The sequence below is a fragment of the Chanodichthys erythropterus genome, chromosome 18 (assembly GCF_024489055.1).
Source record: "Chanodichthys erythropterus isolate Z2021 chromosome 18, ASM2448905v1, whole genome shotgun sequence".
Classification (NCBI taxonomy): Eukaryota; Metazoa; Chordata; class Actinopteri; order Cypriniformes; family Xenocyprididae; genus Chanodichthys; species Chanodichthys erythropterus.
This window is the reverse complement of record NC_090238.1, coordinates 8,307,537-8,334,986: the sequence shown is the minus strand read 5'-3', so window position 1 is coordinate 8,334,986 and position 27,450 is coordinate 8,307,537. Positions and strand designations below refer to the sequence as shown.

At 33.8% G+C, this 27,450-nt stretch overlaps 1 protein-coding gene across 1 annotated transcript in view; it reads left to right on the top strand.

Annotated features, from left to right (window-relative positions):
* LOC137006452 (kelch-like protein 29) overlaps window positions 1-27,450 on the top strand; it is a 472,167-nt gene that overhangs the window by 239,132 nt on the left and 205,585 nt on the right. The window contains exons 4-6 of the mRNA XM_067367229.1: window positions 2,244-2,723; window positions 16,722-16,860; window positions 26,154-26,350. Coding sequence (XP_067223330.1) covers window positions 2,244-2,723; window positions 16,722-16,860; window positions 26,154-26,350 — 816 coding nt within the window. The remainder of the gene's footprint in view (window positions 1-2,243; window positions 2,724-16,721; window positions 16,861-26,153; window positions 26,351-27,450) is intronic.

Here is a 27,450-nt window from a genome sequence, read left to right as displayed (position 1 = left end):
CTGTGTGTGTCCCCTCTGATGCCAGCAGCCAATCACAGCACTCGAATGGAGAAGCGCCAAAATGCAATCTCCTCCTCATCGGAAAGGGATAAAGGTACCCTTTCTACCGACACTCCTTGTTCTGAGTCTGTCCGTTAAAGGGGATAGACATAACAGATAGATCGTTCTGAGTCTGCCCTTCAAACAGGGAAAGACATAACAGATATTGTTCTGAGTCCCGGCTTGCGAAGCTGAGACACAACAGATACACTGTACTGCACGGGGACAGATATTAACAGATACAACACCGTTCTGAGCCTCTGGTCCATCCAGAGAGACAGCAACAGATCCCATGATCTGAGTCTACAGCTTGTGAGGCAGCAACAGAGATGACCATGTTCTAAGCCTCCAGCTTTTGAGGAAAGAGACGTTAACCGACACTACGTTCAAAGTTTCCATCCAGTGAGACAGTGACGACATCTGCAACAAGGTTAAGCTCGGGAGAGCAAACCTTCACTTCAAGGTAACTTTGTCTGCGTGTTCCAGATTTTTAAGGACCTTCTGCACCTACAACAGGGCCTCGTAATACAGAAAAGGTTCTACAAGTTAGCAATATCACCAATCTTTCAAATAAATCAGCTGACCACTTTACATTTATTCTAAATGAATGAAAGCCCCTTCTGGGAGTGTTCTCATACTGCCAAGGTAACAGACCTTGACTGGTGCCCTGAACTAGGGAAAAAGGGGGAAGTGGTCATCTGATGTACTCATAACCACACCTTAAGAGACGTGTGTCCAAAAATCACAACGTCAGCGGTGACTTGAGTACCAATCCCTATTTTACTTTGCGTCCTTGGATGGACAAAGTAAAAATCACTACAATAATATGTGAGGAACATGTATGTACATGTTTGTATTTTTGAAGGAATAATGTTTATGCGTGGTTATTGAAAAAAAAAAAAAACTTAAGTCACTGAAATAAGGCCAAAAAAAAGTATTTTAAATCTGTTCACAAGACTTCTGGGTATTGGAGATTGTAGACTAGAGTTTTTGCTTCAGAATTATGTAAAAAATATGCTGCCTACTCCTTCATATAAAACAATATATTGATTTAGTTTTTGGAAGAAAACACACTTTTTGTCAAGAAACACAGTATGCATGGAGGCGTTAATCATCATGAATAATGGGCCATTTACACCCGATAAGACAAAATAATCACATAATAATGACCTGAAATGACTTGCATATTAATGAGGCCTTTCAGTCAGGTAGGCTGTGAAAAAAAAACCTGTGTAGTAATGTCTCAGCTCATCATAAACAGCAATACTGTGAAATATTATTACAATTTAAAATAATGGTATTCTATTATATTCTTTAAAATATAATGTATTTCTGTGATGCAAAGTGTCTGAACAATTATGTTACCTCTATGGCATTTCATATAGGCTTTTAGCTTAAAAGCATGCACATTTGGAGAAATATTGATTGATTCTTATATATTTATGTCAATTTTCTTTCTGAGAAGTAATATTTATTGTCATCACTATGAGTGCTGGATACTGTGTTTTCAATTCATACTTTCAGCCGGAGGGTGCTCTGTACACCTTTAGGCCACAAATTCATATAAAGAAGAAAAGGAACTAGGAACTAACGGCATGTCTTCTAGAGATCGCTAACCATGGCTTTAACATCCAAATAAACACTTTTCAAGACAATAAATGCACGATTGAGACAATGCATACAAGTATTGCCTCTGAATTTGCCTCTGAATAGTGCTCCCTCCGTGGGCGTGGTGCGTGGCCGCATTAGCGGGTAATGAGCTGAATCTCGGACTTCTGACATTTCTCTCTTTTCATACAGATTACATAAACAGAATGTTTGTTTTCGATTTGACTTTCTATTTAAAACCTGACATTTCAGCGTTTCTTTAGACGTAAGTGTAATTTTTTTTGTAAGTAGTATTCATAAGTTACAGTTCATTTTCTGAGAACTATCAGATTGGACTTCCTTCAGAGGGAGAGGAGAGATCACGCATCATGTTATTTTTCTTTATTTTGCAAAAAGCACAACATTGTGTTTTTGAGTGTACACAAATAAAAGAAGACATTCTATAGTTTCAATTGATATATTACTTATGTCTCTATGACAAGAAATGACAAAGTATTTTAAGTCTGTTTTGCTGCAATGTGAAAAAATCCTGCAAAACGCGCCAGTGCGTTTTCGGACCTCAGGGAATTAAATGTATGTTGCTTCATTCTTTGCAGCTCCTCTATGGCCGGCACAAGTTGCTGCCTCCGTCAGCCAGGCTGGACTCTTGACGCACACGTACGCCTTGCAGCAGGCACCAGCTTACAGCCAGTGTGCGACCGTCCAAGCGCCCATTGTCGGCGTGACCCCAGCACTCCAGACTCCTCACCCACAATTACCCGCACACTACCAGCTCCCACAGCAGCCTTCACAGCCAATGACCAGCATGGTCCTCAACATCCAGAGCCAATCCCTCACTGTTAGTGGCCTGCCCCCAATGCCCAGCATCTGCCAGGTTGCCCATCCTGTCCACACGGTGGTGGGCAACGGTCACCTGATTCACCCCATGGTGCAATCCGCCGCCATGACCTCCTCAACGCTGCCCACCAATGGACCTCTGACGAATCGCCAACAGGAGACCACCAACAATGGCCTGCAGATGCTGAGAACGGTCGGACTGGGAAAATATGAATTTACAGACCCCTGGCATCCCAAAGGTAAATTACGTTTTGGCCTCAAATAATTTTAGAACGTTTTGTAGACGTTATAATGTCGAGTCAAGTCAAATTTATTTGTTTAGTGCTTTTCACATTACTTCAAAACACAATGTTGGGGCTAACACATTACAAGTAACGCAATGCATTACTTTCCATAAAAAGTAACTAATTAACACTATATATATATATATATATGTGTGTGTGTGTGTGTGTGTTTCTAGCATTTAATATGTTTGGCAACAGTTCTTCTAACCCTAATTGATAGATTGTGTAGCTTTTCATTTCTTAAATATAGGAAGACACATTGTGGCCATATTCCAGGATGATAATGTCCAGATTCATCAGGCTCAAATTGTGAAACAATGGTTGGGAGGAAGCACGAATAGTCATTTTCACAGAGAGTGCTCGACTCTTGCATTGTCAGTACATTTTTGATGTTTTGATGTCAGTCAAAATTGATGCACCTGTTGATGAAAATAACATCAACACATTTATTTCCATCAAGAGGTGCATCATTTTTGGTCATCTTGTATTGACAATGCAAGAGTTGAGCACTCTGTAAAGTCTACTCCTTCCAATGAATTTAAGGTCTGGACTGTTGGTCTGCATGTGGTCACGTCAATCTTCGACCTGCACAAATTGACCCCCCCCATTCATCTTTTCCTTTTGTTTTTCTTTCCTACCCAGCAAGTGGAAGTTTGTAATGATTTTATGAATTAATTAGCTCTGATATTCGGCAACATCCAGGAACTATTGTGAAGATCAAAAAGATTCACGGGGCAGTGGATGCTTCTACAAAATTGTTTGTGTGTCTAAAATGGCAGGAATAATTTCCATATAAATGGAAACCTTATGTAAATATAGTGTAAATGAATTTCAGCACAATTGAGACGGGCAAGTTTAATGTACCATAGCTAATTTCTTAGGAATGATTTATTAGAGGAAATAAACTCACACTGTTTGATGTAACTCGAGTAAGTCTTAACTTTTCCTGTTCTGTTTTGGTTTCTCATTCTTTATATTATTACATTCTACATATTAGATTTGTACGATTATTCAAAAGAAACCAGTGTATGGTTATTGTGTTATTGTGCCCTAAAGTGCTTAGATCGGCCTGATTTTCTAGCCAGCCACTGGCAGAATTTTTTTTTTTTACTCCGTGGATTGAATGTCATGTTGAATCGCAAGAGGTATTCATCTTCTGAAGATGAGACAACATGAAGCAAGTTTGCTGTCCATTTATTTGCTTGTATGATGATAGAAAATCAGATGCCAAAGACTAGTTCAATAAATATTGATGGTTTCTACTGAAATTTACAGATTCAGAAGAACTGGACATTAGTGTCAATGTAAATGCCATCACAATCCATTTTACTTTCATTGGTTTGTGTAAAGTGGGTGTTTTATACCAGAATCAGGCCTGAATGTGAATTTGCTTTAATTACAAGAACTTTAAACTAGAGTTGCAACTAACCATCATTTTGAAACAAATGTGATGCTCTGATTCTTAATTCTGTGAAATGGATAGAGGCATAGATTTATCTTAAATTTTGGCTGTTCGACAGACAAAGATTGAGACTTTGTACATTGCATTTGTGAAAGTATGTAATCTGATACAATGCAGGAGCTGATTGCAAACAAATAGCAGTACAGAACAGAACAAGCTAGACATGTTAGCAACTGAAGGAGACATGCAGTTGTAGGGATGGATTGGTGCACATATATTCCAGATGTAGATTTGGTCAGAACAGATATATAAGGAAGTATAATGTGTTGAAAGATGGGTTGGTAGTATTTTTGACATTGACATTTTTGCATTTGGGAGACATTTTTATCCAAAACGACTTACATTGCATTCAATATTTACATTTTTACCATGAATTTCCTGGGAATCAAACCCATGACCTTGGCATTTCTAGCACTTTGCTTTGAGCCACAGAATAAGGTGTGAATTAACATTCTTACTGATGATGTTGATGCTATTGGACTCTTTCTGAAAGGCACAGGAACATTAAACAGTAGACTCTACTTAAATATGCCAATTATTGTTAATGTTGTTTAAAAAAAAAAAAAAAAAAAAACTGAAAATCATAATAGATTTTGCTGTTCAGTGAACGTCTGAAAACATAACATGTTATGTATTGATTTGCTGACTATCTTTTTAAACCAAACCATATGTCTGTCTCATGAATCTAGAGTTCTCCATGTCTCCGTTAGTGTCAGGTTCAGTTTTCATTTATAACCTCCATCTCTGTTTATCAAACCCCATGTGCTGCTATTTGGTAGCGTCTCTCTGACAGGTTGGTTTTAGGATGATTTATCATGGCTTTATCTCTCTAAACAGTAAAAGCTGCTCCACACAGCTTGATCTGCCCTTCCTCTCCTCTGAGAACACCAGAGACGTCCATCAGAATCTGACTTGATCCTGCTGATTAGTGCCTTGACTTAGATTAGATGCATTGATTTTTAGTAGTGTTTGCCAAGTCAAGTTTCACTATTTTTGCTGAGTGTTAGTTAGTTACACAGAGAGTGTAATTCCCACTCCTGTCCAGTTAGTGGTCAGTGCACATATTAATTAACTATTATCTAGTATTGTCTCATCTTTCATCTTAGTGCATAACGTATTTGTCCAGCCTGTGGCTTAAGTCACCGCTACATACAACTGAAAAAAATAATGTCATGGTAGCTGAGTGTGAAAAGTTTATTAAAACGGCCAAAACGTTGTGATGTTGTTGATAAAAGAGGTGAAAAAGAGGGACTGATGCATCGGAGGATGAAGGAAAAGGAGGAAGGTTTGAGTTCAGTTTATTTTTTGTTGGTTTTCTTGATTTTAATATTGCATTGTTCATATTTGCCTGTTCAGGTACAAAGGTTGTGTTTTAGTGGCCTCGGCTGTCAATGCAGAGAAAAAAAAAAACAAAAAAAAACAAATAACAAACAAACATTCATCTACTTCATGTGGTGTTGACCATGAAAAGTGACTCACAGTCTCTGTTCATTTGTTCTCTTCATATGTAAATAAATGCATAATGTAGCCTATATGCTCGTCCTGTAATGTGATTAAAAACCAAAATTATTATAATTAAAATATGAAAATTAAAATGATGGGTAATAATAAACCTGCAGCCATCTGTGTTATTAATGTTAATCAATCAGCAAAACACAGAGAGAAAATCACTCACTGCTCTTGACTAAATAAATTTAGTAGTTTTAATAAGAATCAGCATATATTTAATTGATACAGTGAAGTCTATGTAGTGATTTTTATTTATTTATTTATTTTTACATATGTTTATTCAATTTGTTACTTAAAGGGTTAGTTCACCCAGAAATGAAAATTCTGTTATTAATTACTCACCCTCATGTCGTTCCATACCCATCAGACTTTCTTTCATCTTCGGAACACAAATTAAGTTATTTTTGACGAAATCCAAGAGGTATATGACTCGTCCATAGACAACAATATAACCAATTTTTACGGTCCAGAAAGAAGCTCCAGAAAGAAGCCCGCATTCTGACATAGAACCTTGAAGCGCTGAACGTAAACAATATATAAGAATGACACAGAAGAGAACATATTGTTGAATAAAGTCATTAGTTTTGTTTTGTGTTTGCACACAAAAAGTATTCTCGTCACTTCATAAATTTAAGGTTGAACCACTGCAGTCACGATAACTTTTCAAAAAATGTCTTTAGTACCTTTCTGGAACTTTAAAGTGGTGGTTAAATTGCTGTCTATGGACAAGTCGTATACCTCCCGGATTTCATCAAAAATAACTTAATTTGTGTTCTGAAGATGAAAGAAGGTCTTACAGGTGTGGAACGACATGAGGGTGAGTAATTTATGACATTTTTGGGTGAACTAACCCTTTAAATCAGTGGTCTCAAACTGCCGGCCCGCGGGCCATTTACGGCCCGCCCACCCCCTCTACCCGGCCCGCAACTGATCTCAAAAATAAAACATAATCCGGCCCGCTAAATTATTATTATTATTATTATTATTATTATTCTCTAGTTGCTACTTGTCTGATATGCAAAGAAAAAAGTCGCCGTTCTAAGGGGCATTCACATAAGCGATATTTATAGATATAGGTATAAAAATATTTTAGTCTGCCTAATGAAATTTGAAGTAAATGAGAAATAATGCAAAGGAAAGTACATTTTCTGAAATGTTGCGCTTTCTTGCGCTTGAAGGTTAATATGGCCCTCCTATGAGGTGTCAATCACAGAAACGGCCCCCCGCCAATTTGAGTTTGAGACTCCTGCTTTAAATGCTATTGTTAAATACACCTACTGTTGTATCTTATATTGTATTTGTCCTATTATTTGAAATTTGGATCTTTTGTTCTTTTTTTAACAACAAAGATAAAATAATGAAATGGTATACTATGGTATACTTACAAAAATAGTCTTAAAAACCAGCTTGAAAAACAGTTGTGACATGATTGCCATGTCACCCACCCTTAATTTATGTAGGCCTGATGTTAATCCTGGTTGTATGTTTATGCATATTTAGATGTTTTGCAATGCATTGCATTGATAAACCAACAAGTCTATTTTAAAAGATTTATGTTAAAAACATCCCTGGAAGAGGAAATGTTCACTAAAATATGAATAATGTCACAATTTGTTGTTGTTAGGTTTTTAATTCACTAAATTTGAATTGCCCCTTCATGTGACACTCGTCACATTTCCGTTTGGGTCAGAGATGATTGTTGGTGTGACTGCTCGACGTTGAGTTTACATTGAGGTACAGGACACATGCATTATACACAAGCTCCTAAATGACTGTGGCTCTTCAATAATGTGCCAGGTCAAGTGTGTGTGCTGAAGAGATGTTAAGTTGTAATGATGTGTTTTGTTTTATAGGTCCTTGAGCAGTGAACTTCTTATAATCTTCAAAGTCTAGTGAGTGGCCTTTGTAGCTGCCTGTTTAAGGCTTCATAGGTTCAGACATGAGGGCTGTTCCAGAAGGCAGGCAGCATAATTATGCCTTTTAAGACATCTTCCTTGGGAAAGAATTAAAATGTATGAATGAAGCAAGAGAAATGATTTATATATACATGCAATTCATTTAATATTAAAAGCTTTAAATAAATAGCTAATTTTGATTAGTATTTAATGTTGTAATTGACAGCCTGTGTACACTGTAAAAAAAAAAAAAAAAAATCCCATTAAATTTATTGTAAAAAAACAACAAAAAACTGGTAGCTGTGGTTGCCAGAAATTCACTGTAAAAAAAAATTATGTGACAGTGTTTCCAGTTTTATAGGATACCTGTATTTTTTATAACTTATAACCGTATTTTCATTAAGAGATATAATGTTCATATGCCTACTTTAACTACCAAAATCTACCTAAATTTTCCTTGAAATGTACCGATAATAACCGCCACAATAATACATGGGGTACAATTAGGCATGTGACGGTATCAAATTTTCATGTTGCGATTAATTGATGAAGCTTTTATCACGGTATACGGCATTATCACAAAATTAAAATAAGTTGCAAAACCATTTTTGTCATAGTTTAACAGGTTTAAGAACTCTTTTTGTAATAAAACAAAACAACTCTGACTGAAATTTTCAAACAGATTAAAATGCAAAAGAATTAGGCTATAAAGAACAACAGATAACACTTTACTCTATTTAATGCATTAAGTAAGATTGAGCAATAGCTACATTTGTTAAAGAAAGTGTTATTTTTTGTTAATGTTAGTTTAGAAACACAACTGATCATTTTTAGTTTTATCTCAGCTCCATTAAATAAGTTATTTTGATTTTAGTAATGTTATTAAACAGTAACTAAGAAAGTAACATTAATTAATAATAATTAATACTTTATAAGTATTTTTATTGTCAGTTTAGTGATAATGAATTAACATGTTAACTAATGAAGCTGTATGTTTTCAAAGTTTTACTGAACAATAACAAATGTGACCCGATCTGGCGAAATGAGTCGGAAGTCGCAACGTTCTATTTTAATCTCAATAACTTTTGTTCAGAAGGAAATATCAAGAAGATTATTTTTCCCCTATTTTCTGCCACCTAGTGGAATCAATAGAAACTTTCTGCAGGTTTATAGATAAAACGGATCCTGAATTACAGACTCTCAAATAAAAACTTTATTGAAAAATAAATAAAAATCTGATTTTTTTATTTGTATTTATCATAAAATTGTGAATAGATACAATAAAATATATGCAATAGTCCACTACTGTGTTAAACTTTAGAGGGTTTTCTGTAAAATGAAACTATTTTTATCCTTTTACTTCAATTTTTATGGGTAAGGTGCTCTTTTTGATTCAGGTATCTCCAGTTCTTTTAGAAATCAAAAATGGAGACGGTAAAGGTATGCTTGTTGACACTAATACCTCCTTTCGGTAAAATCTTTATAACTTTTTTTTAAAAGAAGATATCAAGTAGATTCTTTTTCCCCCTGTTTACTGTTAACTAGTGTAATGAAAAGAAACTTTCTGCAGGTTCATAGACCAAACAGATCTTACACTACAGACTCTCAAATTTAAACGCAATTGAAAAATTAATAAAAATCAGACTTTTTATTTGTGTTTATCATAAAATTGTGAATACATACTAAACGATTTAAGTAATATTCCACTACTGTTTTAAAATATAGAGGGTGTTCTGTAAAATGAGACCATTTTTATCCTTGTACTCCAATTTATGTGGGTAAGGCACTCTTTTTAATTCGGGTATGTCCAATTCTTTCAGAATTAAAAAATAAAGACAGTAAAGGAACACTTCGAGGTACCAATACCTCCTTTCAGCAAAATCTCAATAACTTTTGTTAAGAAAGAGATATCAAGAAGATTTTTTCCCCCTGTTTACTGCCACCTAGTGGAATAAAAAGAAACTTTCTGCAGGTTCATAGACTAAATCTATCCTAAATTACATATTTTTAATAAAAATAATAATAAAAAATATATATAAAAATTTGACTTTTTATCTGTTTATCATAAAATTATGAATAAATACAAAATAATATATACAATATTCCACAACTGTGTTAAAATATAGAGGGTTTTCTGTAAAATGAGACCATTTTAATCAATTTACTGCAATGTATGTGGCTAGGGTGCTCTTTTAAATTCAGATATGCCTAATCCTCTAAAAAAAAAAAAAAAAAAAAAAAATGCTGCAGAGCTGATATGGGCCGATAATGTGGAAAAACAATGAAAAAATCGATTTTTTTTTTTTAAAGCTAATTTCAAAGAACATACTTTCAAAAATAATCTCCCAAAGTTTCGTAGTCCAGATAATTGATTAAAGGTATTTAAATGGCAAAACCAGAGACTTTAAGCTTTCATATCAAGTCTCCAACATGCTTCTGTTGCGTTGTTTTCACCCTCTAATGAGTCTGAGTAATATGCGTTTACAACAAAAACAGCACAGCCGCTAACTGAACACAAGTATGTATATTTCACGTGCTCATAACTTCATGAAAAATGCACAGATCATAAAAATGGCACATCAATATTTAAAGCAGACTCTCAAGATTAAAATGAATCCAAAATCAATATAATATATTGCGTTGATCACAAGATATTACTCACGGAATGATTAAACATACTTGGCTAAAAACATGTATCTCATCTATCCGGGATGCAGTGTGTATCCAATGTTCCCGGACCCATCCATGTTTGTTTTCCAACGTGGAATAACACAAAATAGATATAATTTTAAAGCTTAGAATCTCATCTTTAATGCATCTAACCATTTTGAAAAACTCCTAACGAGTGCTGACTGAGAAGCACCTCTAAACCGGAGTTTATCGTCCGTTGGTGCCACCTGGCTGTGGATAAAATGAACAACAATTTTTCAAACTATTCTTTATGCTATCACCACGAAATTTGAACCAGATGCAGCTCACATATAGGAGAGCATCACCAAATATTTTTTTTTAGCAATCTTATTGTGTTCCTGAGTTATTCCATGTCAAATAAAAAAAGAAAAAAATACTTTTAAAAAAGTATATATATTTTTGTCTTTTATCAGCTGTTTCTCAGCAAGACAATGACCAAATGTAATATAATGTTTCTTAAAATTTTAAATGTTTTCTATCAAATGATACCTACCTAAAAAATTAAAATAAATAAATAAAAAAAAAAACTCTAAAAAAGCCTTCAGGTCTTAAAGTGTTAATTCAAATAAATACTTTCAAATAATTTGAGCTTCAGCCTGGTTTAGCATTTATATATATATAAAAATGTCCTTGGTCAAATTAAGCTGTAAAATAAATAGTTTATCCCTTTTAATGCAATGGATTTTGAAAGATATCAACAAAAAAAAACGGCCAAAAAACTTTAAAAGTGATTTTCTCAGGTTTTCAATTTGAAAAAGAGGGCAGACAACCATAATTCAAATGGGTATATCTGTAAAACCATTCAAGGTATGACTTTGACTAGGGTATCATTTTAAAGATTATTGTCTCATCTTTCCAGTGATACCAAAATCTCAATTTTGAAATTTGGGTCACTGTGACTCATTTTGCTGGATCAGGTCACAAATAATCAGAACATTTCATTAGGGCATGTTGTAGTCCAGATTTAAAATATAAAAATGTTTAGGTTTGAAAATGAATATCCTTTTAAGCCTTTTTTTTTAAGTATTCAGTATTTGGTGCTGTGATGAACAACACTGAGATTACAAAAAAATGAATGGCTGTTTTTAACTTTTTAGCATTTTAACTTCACTAGCGCAGTTACTTTGTTTGCACAGTTTCCGTGGTAACTGCTGCATGCTGCTGTTCCATCAGCGCCCTCTGCTGTCAGAGAGTGAACGTGCACTTTCATTCAGCGCATCTCCTTCACTCGTTCCGCCATGTGCTTCTCGTGCACGTTGGGATTGTTTATGTCTGAGCGCGTGTCCTTTTGATGCAGAATACAGCGGTGTTGTGCATTTTATACAATTGATGGGTAAAGTATTCTTAATTGCCTTATAAAAAAATTAATAATTGGTAAAAAAATTATTATTCTGAAGTGCCAACGATAACAATATCATGCATATTCATTATCACGATTTATCGCATTACCGAATATCGGCACCAGTCTAGGTACAATAGAAATCCACATGATGAATCAGAGTTTATTGTATGTGGCCTGTTGATAAAACATTGTCAGTTCTTGTACTGTATATAGACAGTGCACACAGACCAAACACCAACAGGGAAACACACGACACTTAAATAATGCAATTAACGTTAACTAAATAACATCAAATGTAACACAAAACAAAATAATGTACATTATTGATAACAAAAAAAAAAAAAAAAAAAAACTCAATTGTTTAAAAATTTGCATCAAATGTAATGTGTAACGTAGGGACTTCTGGCAAGTTCTTTTTATTTAATTTTTTATTTTTTTTTATACTGTAAATTATATGGTAATTCATATTTTTTACTTGCAAAAACCATAAATTTGATAGTATTTTACAGTAAAATTACATGTTAAACCATTTAGTTTTTCACCATATATGGTAAGGTAACTTACACTTAACCAATGTTTTTACTGTAGCACTTACAGTATTTTTCTGTAAAAATTACAAACAAGTCTAGGCAGTCGGCAATGGGCGACTGTTCAGAAGTTTGGTATCAGTACAATTGTTTAAATGTTTTTGATAGTCTCTTATGCTCACCAAGGCTGCATTATTTGATCAAAAATACAGTAAAAACTAGGGATGCACTATACTGTTAGCACAATTCTGTTGCATGCGCTTAATTGCTGATCATTATTACAGGAAAATACTTAATTACTTAATTAAAGCCAACTAATATGATTTGATTTATATATTTTTTGCCTTTTCTGACCAATATTTTGACAAGAATTACAATTGCAATGAAAATAAATCTATCAGTACTCTGTATCAGTGAGTTCCAAAAATAAAAGTAGTGATATCAGACTAAAAATAGTAATATTGTGAAATATATGTAAAATTTAAATGAACTGTTTTCTATGTGAATGTATTTTAAAATGTAATTTATTCCTTCAGTGTCACATGATCCTTCAGAAATCATAACAAATATGCTGATTTGCTGTTCAAGAAACATTTCCTATTATTATCAATGTTGAAAACAGTTTTGTTGCTTTATTGTTTTTGTGGAAACTATGATAAATATTTTTTCAGGATTCTTGATGAATAGAATGTACTATGTTCATTTATTTAAAATCAAAATAGTTTGTAACATTATAAATGACTTTACTGTCACATTTAATGTGTCCTTGTTGAATAAAAGTAATAATTTCATTAATTCCCTCAAACATTTGAATGGTAGCAGCTCACTAGGTGTAGATTATAATTATGAGGATACATTATGTTTCAAAAATGAGACTTCTGTAGTTATGTGTGTTTTTGGTAATTTGGTGTTTGTAAGTATAAATGCTTCTAGTCACAGAAGCTCAATTTAATGCATCAATGCTTCCCGAAATGTGTCAGAACAAGATTCCTAATTCAACGCGACTACAAGTCACATTTTGAGATTTGCCACAAGGGACAGTATAGTGATCATTAGCATAAACTGCTTTCCTCCACAGTTGGTTTTCTCTTTTAGGCAAACTACTGTCATGGTAGAGCGTAGAGCAGTGGTTTGAATTGAATCTTTTGGAGGTTGGTTAAAGTTACGGTTGGCATGTAAATAACAGCTAGCTGAATAATAGTACATCTGTTTTAATGCCATTTAAAGTCAGTGAATATTCCTTGACTCAATTACTTGAGTACTGACGTTTGTTTGCACACAAGTATTTGTGTCTGCGAATGTGAACACAGTTTTGAGTGCCATTGCTGCAGTGGACTGAAATTCATCATGTACAGTATTGACACAAGTTCCCTTCCCTTTCAAACCAATGTAATGCTACCAAAAGCTAATGAAACAAATCATAAAATTAAATAAAAGAGTTTTTTTTTTTTTTTTTTTTTTGGCACATTTGTTATAGTGAAAATCTGGTCACATTGTTGTGTTTTCATCTACCATTGATTGCACATCACTCATAAGTATAAGGCTCTTTTTACACCTGATATTAAGATGTATTTTGGTAGATCAGATCACATGTGGACAACGCAGATACAGGTTTAAACAGGCCTAAAATGTTTTGCTTTTGTAGTGTAAATGCTCATGTGTTTGAACCGCCACAAAATAATGTCTACTCTCTGCTTACTGATCTAATGCGTAAACATTATGGAAAGCGTGCCAACCAGGACTGATTTAAACTTTGTAGGCTGAAGACCCAAGTTTGGTTTGAAAATGAAAAACGCACCAAGCACAATGTTCAGTGTACAATGTTCACAATGTACAATGTTCACACTCACAGTGTTCGGCGTGGTCTTGCGGCTATCAGAGCAGAAACGAAAGCTGCTGCACTTCGATTGTTTTTCCGTCATCTCCGGGCACGTTCATATGTAAATTGCGTGATCTTATTTCGTCCATTAGAATGAAAGATCTGAAAAATCCCATATATTGACCCACCCATAGACCTTTCGCTCGAAGAAATCAGGACAGAAGTGGTCAAAAGTGGACAAAAGAGAGAGATTAAAACACCAGGTTTGCTATAGTTTCTCCTTTCACACATCGAGAGCTGCATGCTTGACTTAATATGAGAAAAAAGAGATTGTACAATAGTCTCATTCAGATAGCTCTGGTTTATATGCATGTATTCTGACCTTCCCGTTGTGTGTGGCCTGCCAGAGAGCACGCTCAAGATCTTCTCATCTCATATCTATAGCTCCATTGTTATCGATTCACAGCTCTTTTGTTCTGGAAGGACACATTTCACGAGCTTCAGCATTCTTTCCAGTTCCACCGAGAGAGGAAAGTGCTTATGGAGGATCGTCAGACTGAATCAGATGAATGTATTTGTTCTCACCGTAACACTGTTGAGCCATTCAGAAGTGTCTTTAATGTCTTTTAAAGCACAGAAATGTAAACACAAAGGAAATGCATTGCCTTAAAACATTATGTTAAGCATGTAGAGTGGTGTCTGAGAGTTGTTTTGACTCTTTTTTGCTTTAATGTCAGTTGGCAATAATGATTTGCTTCAGAAGTCACAAAATGTACTTGCGTTTTATTAGTGACCTAGATATTGTGTAAAACCTTTAATATTTGTTTTTTTTTTTTTTGCTTTTCTTTGTCTTCAGTTTTCAGTTTAAATCTTAGTTTATTTCTAGGTTTAAATGGAACAGTCTCAGATTTTTCAGACCCCACTGTACAGTTTTTTTTGTTTTGCTCTGGCTAGCACAAGTGATTCATACGCAAATGTTAATAACAATTACAAATATGTTATTTTTTCTTTAAAACGTTCCTTCCTGGTCCCAGTAGATTGCTCTGTGCTATTTTATGATTATGGTCTTCTCCAGAGAACACTGACCCACTAAAATAGAGAATAATTCTTTGCCATCCATTCTATCCTTGGCTCAAATTAATAGGGAACATTTTAGGCAGATAATCACATCACCTTTTCCTTATTAGTTTGTCAAATGTCTGCGGAACAGCTGTCAGAGGCATGTGACATGTTGCTCTAATGATGCTGAGATGCTTACACCAGCCAATTATTCAAATTATTGCATGGAAAACATATGAACATATGAAATGCAGAAGTGACTTTGAATGTGTTTATTTTCAGAAGCGCTATATGCTTTGTTGCGCAGAGCTGGGTCTCGTTGTACATCGGCTGTTGTTTGTGCTCTGTTCTTATTAGTCATGAATACCTGTTGCGATCATGGCGTCCTGCTGTTTTAGGGGCTTTGGGAGTTATTTCAGCACATAAAGGCTTCAGAGATGATTAATTATACATTACGCATGTCAGATATGACTCATGCATATACTTACCTTATAATTATTATTTGATGAGCATAATTTCCTGGACATGAGGAAATGTTGGACTATTCTTGGTCCAAAAAAAAAAAAAAAAACATGTTGTAATGTTTAAAAAAATATATATATATATATATATATATATTTTGTGGATATATATATATATATATATATATATAGTCAAACCAAAATGTATTCAGACACCTTGAACATTTCATTCATTATTATAGTTTATTCACTATAGTTTTAAAAAAATGTTAATAAAATATGACAAGATCTCAGAGTTAAACTGTGTATTATATAATATGTCACTGTTTACTTTATTTTGTTGTCCTCGCTTACATAAATGAACTATAGTGTCCTGCATTTTTTTGGACATGATTTCATGATAATATATCACAATTTTCCCTAAATCATCATTACTGTGCCACGTCCTGATGTTTCACTTTTTGAATAAATGCTTTCATTTATACATTTTTAGAAGTAAACAAATACATGTATACTATAATTATATTTATTTGTTTATTTGTATTGATATATATCTATTTATATTTATTAATTTTGTATTTTTTAATTTGTATTCATTGCTTTTTGAAAACATTGACTTTGCTTATCATATTAATCAGCCTCTGAGCTCATGTTAAGTCTATGTAGACTTATTTACTTATTACTAGACTTACGGTTTATACAGAACGGTTAAAAATGTAAGTCTATATGGAGAACATGAATGGAATTTTTATTTCCAGATCCCAACCGTAGCACGCCATTGTCTGTCAATGTAATGGTTTACCCAAAAATGAAATGTTTGAAAAGAGCTGAAAGAAAGTCATACAGGTTTGGAATGACGCATTTATATGATGACAGCGAATTCATTTTTGGCTAAAATATTCCTTTAAATTGTAGTTGTAGATATGCACATCTTACTGACAAAGGTCAGTGTTTGTTTAACAATGAACTGAGAGTTCTGACCTTTTGCCCTAAACTTTTGTTGTTGTTTTTCCTTCACGCTTGATGGTTCTATTCCTCTACTCAAAATCTTTTCCAGCTCTTTACTTACACAAACAAATCATTTCCGGTTTTTCTTCCAACAATGATTGGTTGTGTCATCATATGCTCTGTGCTTCAATCTCAGAACATACAAAAATCATTGTTTCTCTTCTTTCTCTTGTTCTACAGAAATGTTGAAGGAATTGAACCAGCAGCGGAGAGAGAAAGAGTTTACAGACCTGAAAATAATTGTTGAAGGCAAAGAGTTTGAAGTCCATCAAAATGTTCTAGCTTCCTGCAGCTTGTATTTCAAGGACATGGTGAAAAGGTTTGCTTTCCTCCCATCCTTGATCTATTCTGTTCTTTTCATAGGGTGCATTTGTGTCGCCTCCTTTTCCCTCCCCATCTCTTGCAGGTCTGAAGACATTGGTTCCCATCACAGGGCCAGTAGCCATTCTGTCTGTTCCACCAAAGAATGTATTTCACTGCTGAAAAAGGTCAACGCATGGACCAATCTGACCCTTTCATCTCTATTTACCAAGTTTGCCAATTTGCATTTTAATGGGCGAAGAAGTTCCATGACTGGGGGTTTTCATTTTAAATGCTTTGTAAATGTCAAAACAAATGAAAGGCAGATTTTAGGAGTGCGTTTGGCATATGGCATCAGCGCTGTGCTCCGGTTGTCTGTGTCAAGTACTTAGACGGGATGTTCTAGTCGTCCCACTTCACCCTTTACCTGCTGTGACTCGCTCTGTATCTCGGTGGAAATTCACACAGCGCTTTGAGCATGCCGTCGGGATTAAGCCAACCTGCAAACTGCACGAATCTCGTTTATGCTTCGGGAAATTCTGTTTCTTGCCGACTTACCACCTCTTATTGATGCTGATCTCAGCAGTCGGGTGTCCCAGAGCCATGTGACTGACTGGATGTTGTTTATGAGTAAAAACTTAATACATAATTATGTTTACAGGCAAAGAAATGTACAGTCTAAGAATCTGTTTTACAATGTATCATGTGCTCTTCTGGTAAAGCTCTTGAGGAGAATTTTGCTACATATTTACTGCAAATTCATGTTTTCACATGCAAATGAGCTTGCAAACTGTTTGCAGTAAATTTGTTGTGAACGGTTGTAGCAAACCTTAAAAACTTAAAATGTTTATTGAAATATGACACATTTTGATCGGTGCCTGATTTTGTTAGCTAGCAGAAAGAAATAGTGGAAATATGAACATAAATCTATATTTATCTCACAGTGCAAAGCTAGAATATTGGAAAAATGATTGTAAAAGCCTTTTATTCAAACTTTCCTTCTAAATCTTATAAATTTCCTTTTGACATATGTAAAGAATAGAATCACAGTTTTTTTTTTTTTTTTTTTTTTTTGACATTTTAGGTAATCTTAACCCTGCAAAGCCTGACATATGGAATAATAGTCGGACAAACAACCATGTTGAAATGGAACAGTTTATTGAACTTTTAGACCTAATCTAATGTAATCTAATTGAATGATATAGGTAATATAGAGCTTTCATTTGAGGAGTAATAAAACACCAAATTTTTATTCAGAGGCCCACACCGAGCAAAAAATACGCAATTTGGTCCAGTTGCTAATATTTATATAGACAAAAAGTTAAATTAATTGCTTATAGCTTGTAATGTAAATCAGTGAGATCTTTATAACAGACTACTTTTATAAAATGCAAAAGTTGTCACTCTATATCCCCGAATAATATGTCATAGTAAGATTATATTTCAACTGTAGTTTTTAAACATATAATGCAATGAAATACAATGATGATTGAGAGATCAAACTTTTCTCAAAAGCATGATGGATCATATCTGATACTTAGAATTTAATATAATTTGTCTTAATGATGTATGGATAATTAAGTAAAGTCAAGTTGATTCAGTCAAGTAAATTTTCATCTTTATATATTACTAACAATATAAAAGTTATCCGTACATTTACTAAATACAATTCTGTGAAGATTTCACAGCAAAAAGACACAAGCTGAGGTGGACATTTTTATAATTATACTGAAAGGACTTTTACTTGCTAAAAAAAGTATAAACTATCAATCAGACGACAGAAGCCATATAGTAGATATCGTGCAATGGGTTTTTCAGCAATGTTTTGATCATGTTGATGATTTAGAAGCCTTATAAATTTGCATATCAAGGGCCAGATTTATCAACAGCTTGCATCAGTGCAAACCCTCTTCTGGCGTTAAAAAAAATACTGTCAGGATTTACTAAAGACACGTAGTGAAAAAGTTGTGCTGAAAAGACATGGACAGGGTTATTTTTGCGGCATATGCATTTGTAGGATTTTTCCTTTTCAGACGCAACATTTATGGGGGGAGATTATTTAAATTAATCATGCAAATTTTACAGTTAAGGTTTGAGCTTGTCATTTTACTGTTATTTGTGCCATTATTTACTGCCCAAAAAAGCATGTCTTAAACCAGATGCTTATTTGTCCTGTTTAGTTACTCTAGCCCCAAATATTATACAGAACGCTTTATAGGGTTAATGTTTTGTTGAATCAAAATGCACAACAGTACAACCCATTGTATATCTATCCCAATCAGTCTAGTTTCAGTCGCATCTAAACAATTACAAGAACCAGGGCATTGAAAGCAGAGAAAAAATTGATTGGCTTGGCAGGTGTAATTGCTGTAATGCTTTCAAATTCCTGTACAATATACATCATGATACATGTACTCCAGCTTCAAGGACAGATTGTGACTGAGAATCTCAGGCCGTTTGATTGTGATTTTAGTCCGGGTCGAGCTGAGCTATCTTACGAGCAGCAGCAATGAAAACTGCATTAGGAGCAATAACTCAGAAGTTTGTTCTCGCTGAAGCACAAAATGTGCTGATACACCTCATAAAGCGATTTAAGTTTCACTGCCTTTGGAAGGACTGAAACTAGGGCCTTTAGATGTAGAATTTCACACTCTCATTGACGTCTAAATTGTCTTTCTTAGAACACAGAGGAAACAAGAGCATTTCTAGAACCTACAGAGCTATCAAGGCAACATTTTAACTGAAATGCAACATTCATACTCATGATGATCATGATTACTCATTCATTCATTTTTTCATCCATTCGTTTATGCATTTATTCATGTATGCATTTTTGCGTATGTTTATGTATACATTTATTGCTATGCATTTGTGCATATATATATATATATATATATATATATATATATATATATATATATATATATATATATATATATATATATATATATACTACCGCTCAAATCGGTTGGGATCGGTAAGATTTTTAATGTTTTCAAAACAAGTTTCATCTGCTCACCAAGGGTGCATTTACTTAATTAAAAATACTGTAAAAACAGTAATATTGTAAAATATTATTACAATTTAAAATGACTATGTTCTTTTGCTGTTCTTTTGAACTTTCTATTCATCAAAGAATCCTGAAAAAAAAATATTGTACACAAATATTTTGTACAATTGTAAACAATAAATGTTTCTTGAGCAGCAAATTGACATATTAGAATGATTTCTGAAGGATCATGTGACACTGAAGACTGGAGTAATGATGCTGAAAATTCAGCTTTGCCAACATGAGAATTAATTACTTTGTAAAATATATTCAAATAGAAAACAGTTATTTTAAATTGTAATAATTTTTCACAATATTAATGTTTTTACTGTATTTTTCATTAAATAAATTAAGCCTTGGTGAGCAGACAAAACTTCTTTTAAAGTGTATATATAAATCAGTGCTGTCAAATCGATTAATCACGGTTATTCACATTTAACATAAAAGTTTGCTTACATAATATGTGTGTGTGTGTGTGTGTGTGTGTGTGTGTGTGTGTGTAGATAGATAGATAGATAGATAGATAGATAGATAGATAGATAGATAGATAGATAGATAGATAGATAGATAGATAGATAGATAGATAGATAGATTATGTGTACAACTTTTATGTTAGATGCGATCAATCGATTTGATAGCACTAATAAATCATAATTATTTTTTTTTTTTTTTTTTTTTTTTTTTTTCACTGGCATTGTGATTTCTACAAATGATACACAATTCTGCCTTGGAATAGATCCGAAGAATGCATTTTAGAAACCTGCATAATCATGCACATATGATGCCTGTAGCCGGCTCATTAGGTTACAGAACAGATGTACAGTCATACAGAAACATTGCCATTCATTTGAAAAATACATTAGCTCTGTGCATTTCAAGTAGAAAATATGTAACCCTGTCAGCAGTTATTAAGTCCATATAATGCATATGAACAAATACTTCAATCCAGTTCAGCCTCATAGAGTTCAAGTGCTTGTACATACATAGAGCGGCCAGTCGACTGAAAATTCATGCTACATTAAATCAAGAGTCAACAGCTTTGTTCACCGGAGTAAAATCAATGGGGAGTCGTGATCTGTAAAGCTGTGGCATACTAAACCATTCTGAAAACATTCTTGCATTATTTATTTATCTTGCATTTCTAGTGGGAAAAATGTGAGTAGTCTTACACTATTTCAGCCTGATTATTTGCTTATTTACACTTCAGATATGCTTAATTAAGTACTGACTCTAATCTTTGAACTTGTAGAAAAAAGAAAAAAAAAACTATATGATAAATATCAAATCTGAACGAAATATTCATCTTTGAAAATGATATATGCATTGAGCTGTAATCTGATTTTAATATCAGAGATGTCTGGCGGCCCTTTAATGGGCGAATCAGCCTGAGACTAAAGGCATTATCTGGGTGTCCGTCATTTATACCAGTCAAACGGACCGGGTTATCTAATCGTCTATAAAGAACACCTGCTGTATTTATCATTCTCAGAGAAAATGTGCATTAAAAAGTGATTCATCCATTTAGCAAATCATCCACTAAGTGGATCTGTGTTTGAATGTAATATATAGCCATTAGCGCTACCTCGTTCACATTGATAGAAGGCAGTGCCGCTTATGAATTTCACAATATCTCCAGAGATTCAGCCTGTCTGCTGGATTTTATTGAATATTTGCGCTTTGTTTCTGGCAGTGCATCCATCAAATTGCCACTTGCTGAGTGCTTCCACGTATATATTAGCATAGACACTATGTTATTAGTCTGAGACTGATAGCTGGCATTGAAGAGCCCACATTTGTTGGGCAACTCTTGATTTGTTTTGTTCCATCAAAAAGTACACTTAACTCAGAAGTTCTAGTGGTTTGATATCTTTCATTTTGATCCTTTTATCATTTTTCATGTTTAGAAGAAGGATTAGTACAGGCATAAGTTAAAAAGGTTTAAAGCAATGGGATCAAAACTTGCAAACCACCTTAGACTGATGTCATGACGGGATAAAGAAGTGAACTATACATAAAGCAGGGCTAGAAAAATAGTTCAATCTAAAAAAAGACACTTTACAGTTCAAATAACATGCTCTAAAGAATTCATGAAAGCAAATCAGTGCTCAGGTGTATAATCAGGTATAATGTTGTCCGACAGAAAGCACTCACATTTATAGATTTTTCAGGTTGCTTTTTCTCTCAAGGACGTAGGCAAATGAATGTGCTCGACATTTCTTGGAAAATTTGAAAAATAGAAATTGTCATTCTTAAAAGACCTCCCCCCCTTGAGTGCCATACTTTCATCACTTTATTTTACCAGTCTAATCAATATAATAGGTAGTAGTCAGTGAACAAAAATAACTTTTTATAACCATGATGAAATTTTTCAGGGCAGACATGTTTCAAACCTGATTAAAATGATTAAGTATGTTATTTTATTATTATCTTTCTTTCTTTATTTGTTTGTTTATAAATACTTTTATTTATAAAAATGTTTTAAGTTATGTATCTATTTTTTAACAAAATATTGTTTTGTTTATAACATAATAAACATGTTAACTATAAACTATAATTTTTAGTTGTTTTTTTTTTTTTTTTTTTGCTGTGATGCTGCCTGAGACTATATCCAAAAGAAGGCATTTTAGAAACCAGCATAATCATGCACATATTATGCATCCCTTCATTTTTAAAAGCCTTTTTTCCCTCTTTGAGTGTCATACTGTATCTTCCCAGTCTAATCAATATAACAGTCATAGACTGTGGATGAAAAGAAAGATTTTGATAACCATATAGATCTTTTTTTTTTTTTTTTTTTTTTTTTTAGGGCAGACGTTCATACTTGAGAATAAAATTATGGCCAAAAAGCTCTTTTCTGAGCACGAGTGTTTATGGAAATTGGGAGTGTGGATTTAGATTTCTGTAATTGATCTCAGAGACAGAGAGAGGGCTGAATTTCTATTTTCTTTCTCTTTCCCACCTCTTAATGGTCAACTTATTATTACTATTACTATTATTATTATTATTATTATTATTATTATTATTATTTTACCTTTTCTTTCTTAATATTTCTCCTCCTCCACTTACACCTGACAGCAATAAACTTTGCATTTTTGTTTTTCTTTTCAGGAGTAACATTTCTTGATTTTTCAGCCACCGCCAGGGACACCCACCTCACTTCATACTCTGCCTTTTGCCTCCCTCCAAGTCAAACCTCTTATAACGTCTAATATTACCGTTCGTATGCAGGCCGTGTTGAACTCTGTTTTGGCAGGTGTTTGAAAGTAAATCCACGTCCCAGTCATGGAATGGTCCCTTTCCATGTAGGATGGCTGCTGGTTCCCTGTGGCAGAACTGATTTTCTACCCCCTCCTTTTCTTCCCTGCTTACATAACGCTGTCTGTCTGTCTGTCTGTCACATGTAGCGTGCATTTGTCTTTGCATAGGTTCTGAATAGAGATGCACTGATACCACTTTTCCAGAATTAATCCGATACGATAATTTCATTTTTAATACTTGCCGATACCGATACCTGTATTTTCATTTTTAATTTTTTTTTTAAATATTGGCCAGAGAAACCAAAAGAATATTAATCAAATTATTATTTTTTTTAAATGAAATTTTCATGCCTAATCATGCCTGTTAAAATGTATTGTAAAAGCATTGTTCATTTTATTGCTTTTTCATGATTTATCTTTAATTTAATATCAAAGTGAACATTTAGTGCTGTTCCAGCAGGGCTCAATGATAAGGATTTTTATTTTTTTTTTTATTTTTTTTTTACTGGCCTGGTTGGGCCAGTGGTTCAAATTTTTAGATACCAGTGAAACGTCACAAATTTCAGGTACAGAAATTAAATAAAGTGATCAAATGTAAAATAACACTGCATATTCTTCACTCTATCTATCTATCTATCTATCTATCTATCTATCTATCTATCTATCTATCTATCTATCTATCTATCTATCTATCTATCTATCTATCTATCTATCTATCTATCTATCTATCTATCTATCTATCTATCTATCTATCTATCTATATATATATATATATATATATATAATTTACAAAAGTTATACAGTAAAGAGCAGTGAGTGATTTTCTCTTTTGTCTTTTATTGTTAGATTAACATTGAGGACAAAGACAGCAGTAGGTTTATTATAGGCTGCTGTCACTTTAAGGGCTGTATGTATCCAACATACAGAACAGTTACACATCCGTTTTATTTCTGTTTACGTTCACTTCAGACATAACTAACTATATTTCACAAGGATACTTGCCTGTTTGGGCATTTTTACATAATTTTGTGTGAATTTGTCTGTTCAAAAAAAAAAAAAAGAACTCGATTTAATAGGCTATTTGTGCCCTGTCATAAAGCTAGCTTTCTGGGTGCGTGCTTCAGATGTTTGCACACAGAAAACTTATTGAAAATGTCAAGTGATTACTGTGCCACCTTCCTGTAATAATATAGGGAACCACTCGTTATACATAAATGACATAACAGTTTATGTTTTTACTTGTACATGCCATTTAGTTGTAATCCAACTGACATGCGCTGAGTGAGCGATGAGCTCACTCTCTCTTTACCGTCAGTTAACGTTAGTAATAGGCTCCTCATTTGACTTCCTTTGCTATATCCATATTGCGCTCAATCTAGTCTGAGTGTTTTGTTTATCAGCCACCGCACAGAACCTATAGCGTGAATAATTAATTTGTTTAATATTCTGTTAATTAGACATTTAACATTTACTTCATAGACATCCTTTTCTGATATCTTCATTTTGTTCTACGTTTGCTCTGTTGTCAGTGTTTCTTTGTTCGGACACAAACACTACACATGCTGCATGGTATCGGTTTTTGGTATCTGAGCATTTTGATGAGCACGAGTATGCGAGCGCAGTATCAGACCTGATATCGGTGCATCCCTTGTTCAAAATATACCTACACTTTAAGTGTCTTCATGAAGGTTCATGAAAACACATACTGTGATTTGTTTAAAAAGGAAGTGTGCAATTTTTGATGCTAAAATACTTACTCAGTTTTGGTGCAACATGAAAATGCATTCAAAACTCATTTTACATTTTACTTGAAATTACACACTTCACCTTTAAAGCATGTTGTTCGAGTAGAATAGGAACTGTAAGCTGAGGCAGAAGAGAAGTTATTATTATTATTTTCACCTCACTGCCACGTCTAACCACACGTTAGAGGTGGCCGTCCATTAATGGAACAACATTATGAGCTTTTGTTTCTCGAGACACCTTTGTCTTTTTGCAGCATAACTGATGATTTGAGGTTTATAGATTTAGTATCTATAACGTACCCAAACAATGGCAAAAACCAAAGCCAATCAGCCCTCAGCAGATATGCTAAGCCACTGGCCCTCTTCTAGATGGAGAGCAGCTCATCTCAACAGCCATGCAATCTGCACTACCCATATGCCTTTAAATATGTATTATGCATGGAAATGCATAGCAGCTCACTCAAGTTTTCCCTCAAGCGCCGCTGTAGAGAAACTCACAGGCCTGACTTTGAGTCACACTCGCTGAACAGCTTTAGTGGATGCTCTTCCAAATTAAGTTCATCTCACTTTAGAATGTTTGATAGATTTTTAATTGTTTCTTAAAGGAATAGTTTTAGGAATTATTTAATGTACTTCATGTCATTTCATATTTTTACAGTGTAAAATTTATTGTATAATTTTTATGCAGTGACCATGTCAAGCTCCTAAAAGGAAAATAAGAAACACCAAACAAGTGGGTTTAGTTCACAGTACATTAACTAACAGATACAAGTTTTGATCTTAATGTAAATGCTGGGATTAACATTAACTAAGATTAATAAAAACTGTATAAGTATTATTCAGTGCATGTTAACTAATGTAGTTAACTAATGATAACAATCGAAACCTTATTGTAAAGCGTTACCATATTTATTACTTTGAATTATTTTTTGTTTTTGCATTTTCAGAATTAATTTTAGTTTAAGTTTTAGTAATTTCATTGTGTTTTTTCTTTTTTAATATTGAGCTTCTATTTAGCTTTAATTTTTATTTCAATTTTTAATTCATTTTAGTATTTGGGCATTTGTGATTTTTCCCTTTTTTTCTAATAATAATAATAATATTTTTCAAGCTTAACTTTATATAATATTTATATTTTATTATATAAAATTTCAGTTTTATTTCAGTTGACTCAATTTCAATTAATTTTTCAGTTTGACTAGTTTTACTTTTAGCTAACAATAGCAGGTCTCTGGTTTAACGTTCTTCAATTTGTGTCCAGGTTATCGGGCGAGAACCGAAAAGGTGAGAAGATGCAGCTGACGATGAGTAACATCAATTCAGATGTTTTGGAGCTTCTCCTGGAGTTTGTTTACACCGGCTCCCTCATTATTGACTCGGCCAATGCCAAGACCTTACTGGAGGCGGCCAACAAGTTTCAATTCAACACGTTCTGCAAAGTTTGTGTCTCTTTCCTCGGTAAGAAATGTTTCCATTTCACCAAAGCTGTGTTCCTAAAGCAACTAATTCTATGCTGTTCGAGTGAACACTAAATTGCATGCATTTCATACAACATTCGTCCCTGAGTATGCACTGGTTTCACTTTCAGACAAATCAAAGAAACTTGTCGCATCACATCTGGTCAGTAGTGAGGTGGTGAAAAAAAATAAGGTGGTCATTAAAAATAAAATTATGAAAATTTGGTGAAAGTAACCTTGTTTAATAATGAAAAAGGATCTCGGGAAATAAAGGCTGCAATAAATGCAGAACATAATTGTAGTTCTCAATCTATCATGGACAAATTATGATAATAGGCTTTCTAATGAGTTTGTTTTTGTTGGTACTCTAAAATCTTGGAGTAATTTACTGGAACTTCATGGTGAAGCTGTGAGGGAATACGCTCATTATTCATTCTGTCCATGTCTCACACTCTCTTTTTGGATTCTGTTTCCCCCTTCAGAGCTGGAGGCTTGTGTTATGTTGATTGACAGACGAGCACAACACACACACACACACACACACACACACACACACGCACACACACACACGCACTGTGGACTGAAGTGAATCAGAAATACCCTCACTCAATACGGCAGTCATAATGACTTGCATGCTGCTTGTGAACGGATGTCTTGACAATGGATTTACACTAATTTCTAGTAATCTGAATTCTTGTTGTAATATTTTAGTCAGATAATGCACTTCAAGCCAGACTCCAAGGAGTCATTCCATACATATTTTTTTTAGCATGTCAATCCTGTCGGGTGGCTGTGAGTTAAGAATGCGGTTGAGTTTCAGAATTTAATTTGCGATGCAAGCAGAATGCAGGATTATAATTTGATATTAATCTTAAGGAAGTACACATTAAATAGACTGACTTTCTAATAAATTCATGCTGTAAGTGTATAGTTTCTGTTTGTAGTTTTAATAAAAATGTCACTTTTCAGCATGAATTACCTATGAACATTTTGTCATACAACATTGATAATAATAATGAATGTTTCTAGAGCATCAAATCATCATATTAGATTTATTTCTGAAGGATCATGTACACACTGAAGACTGGAGTAATGATGCTG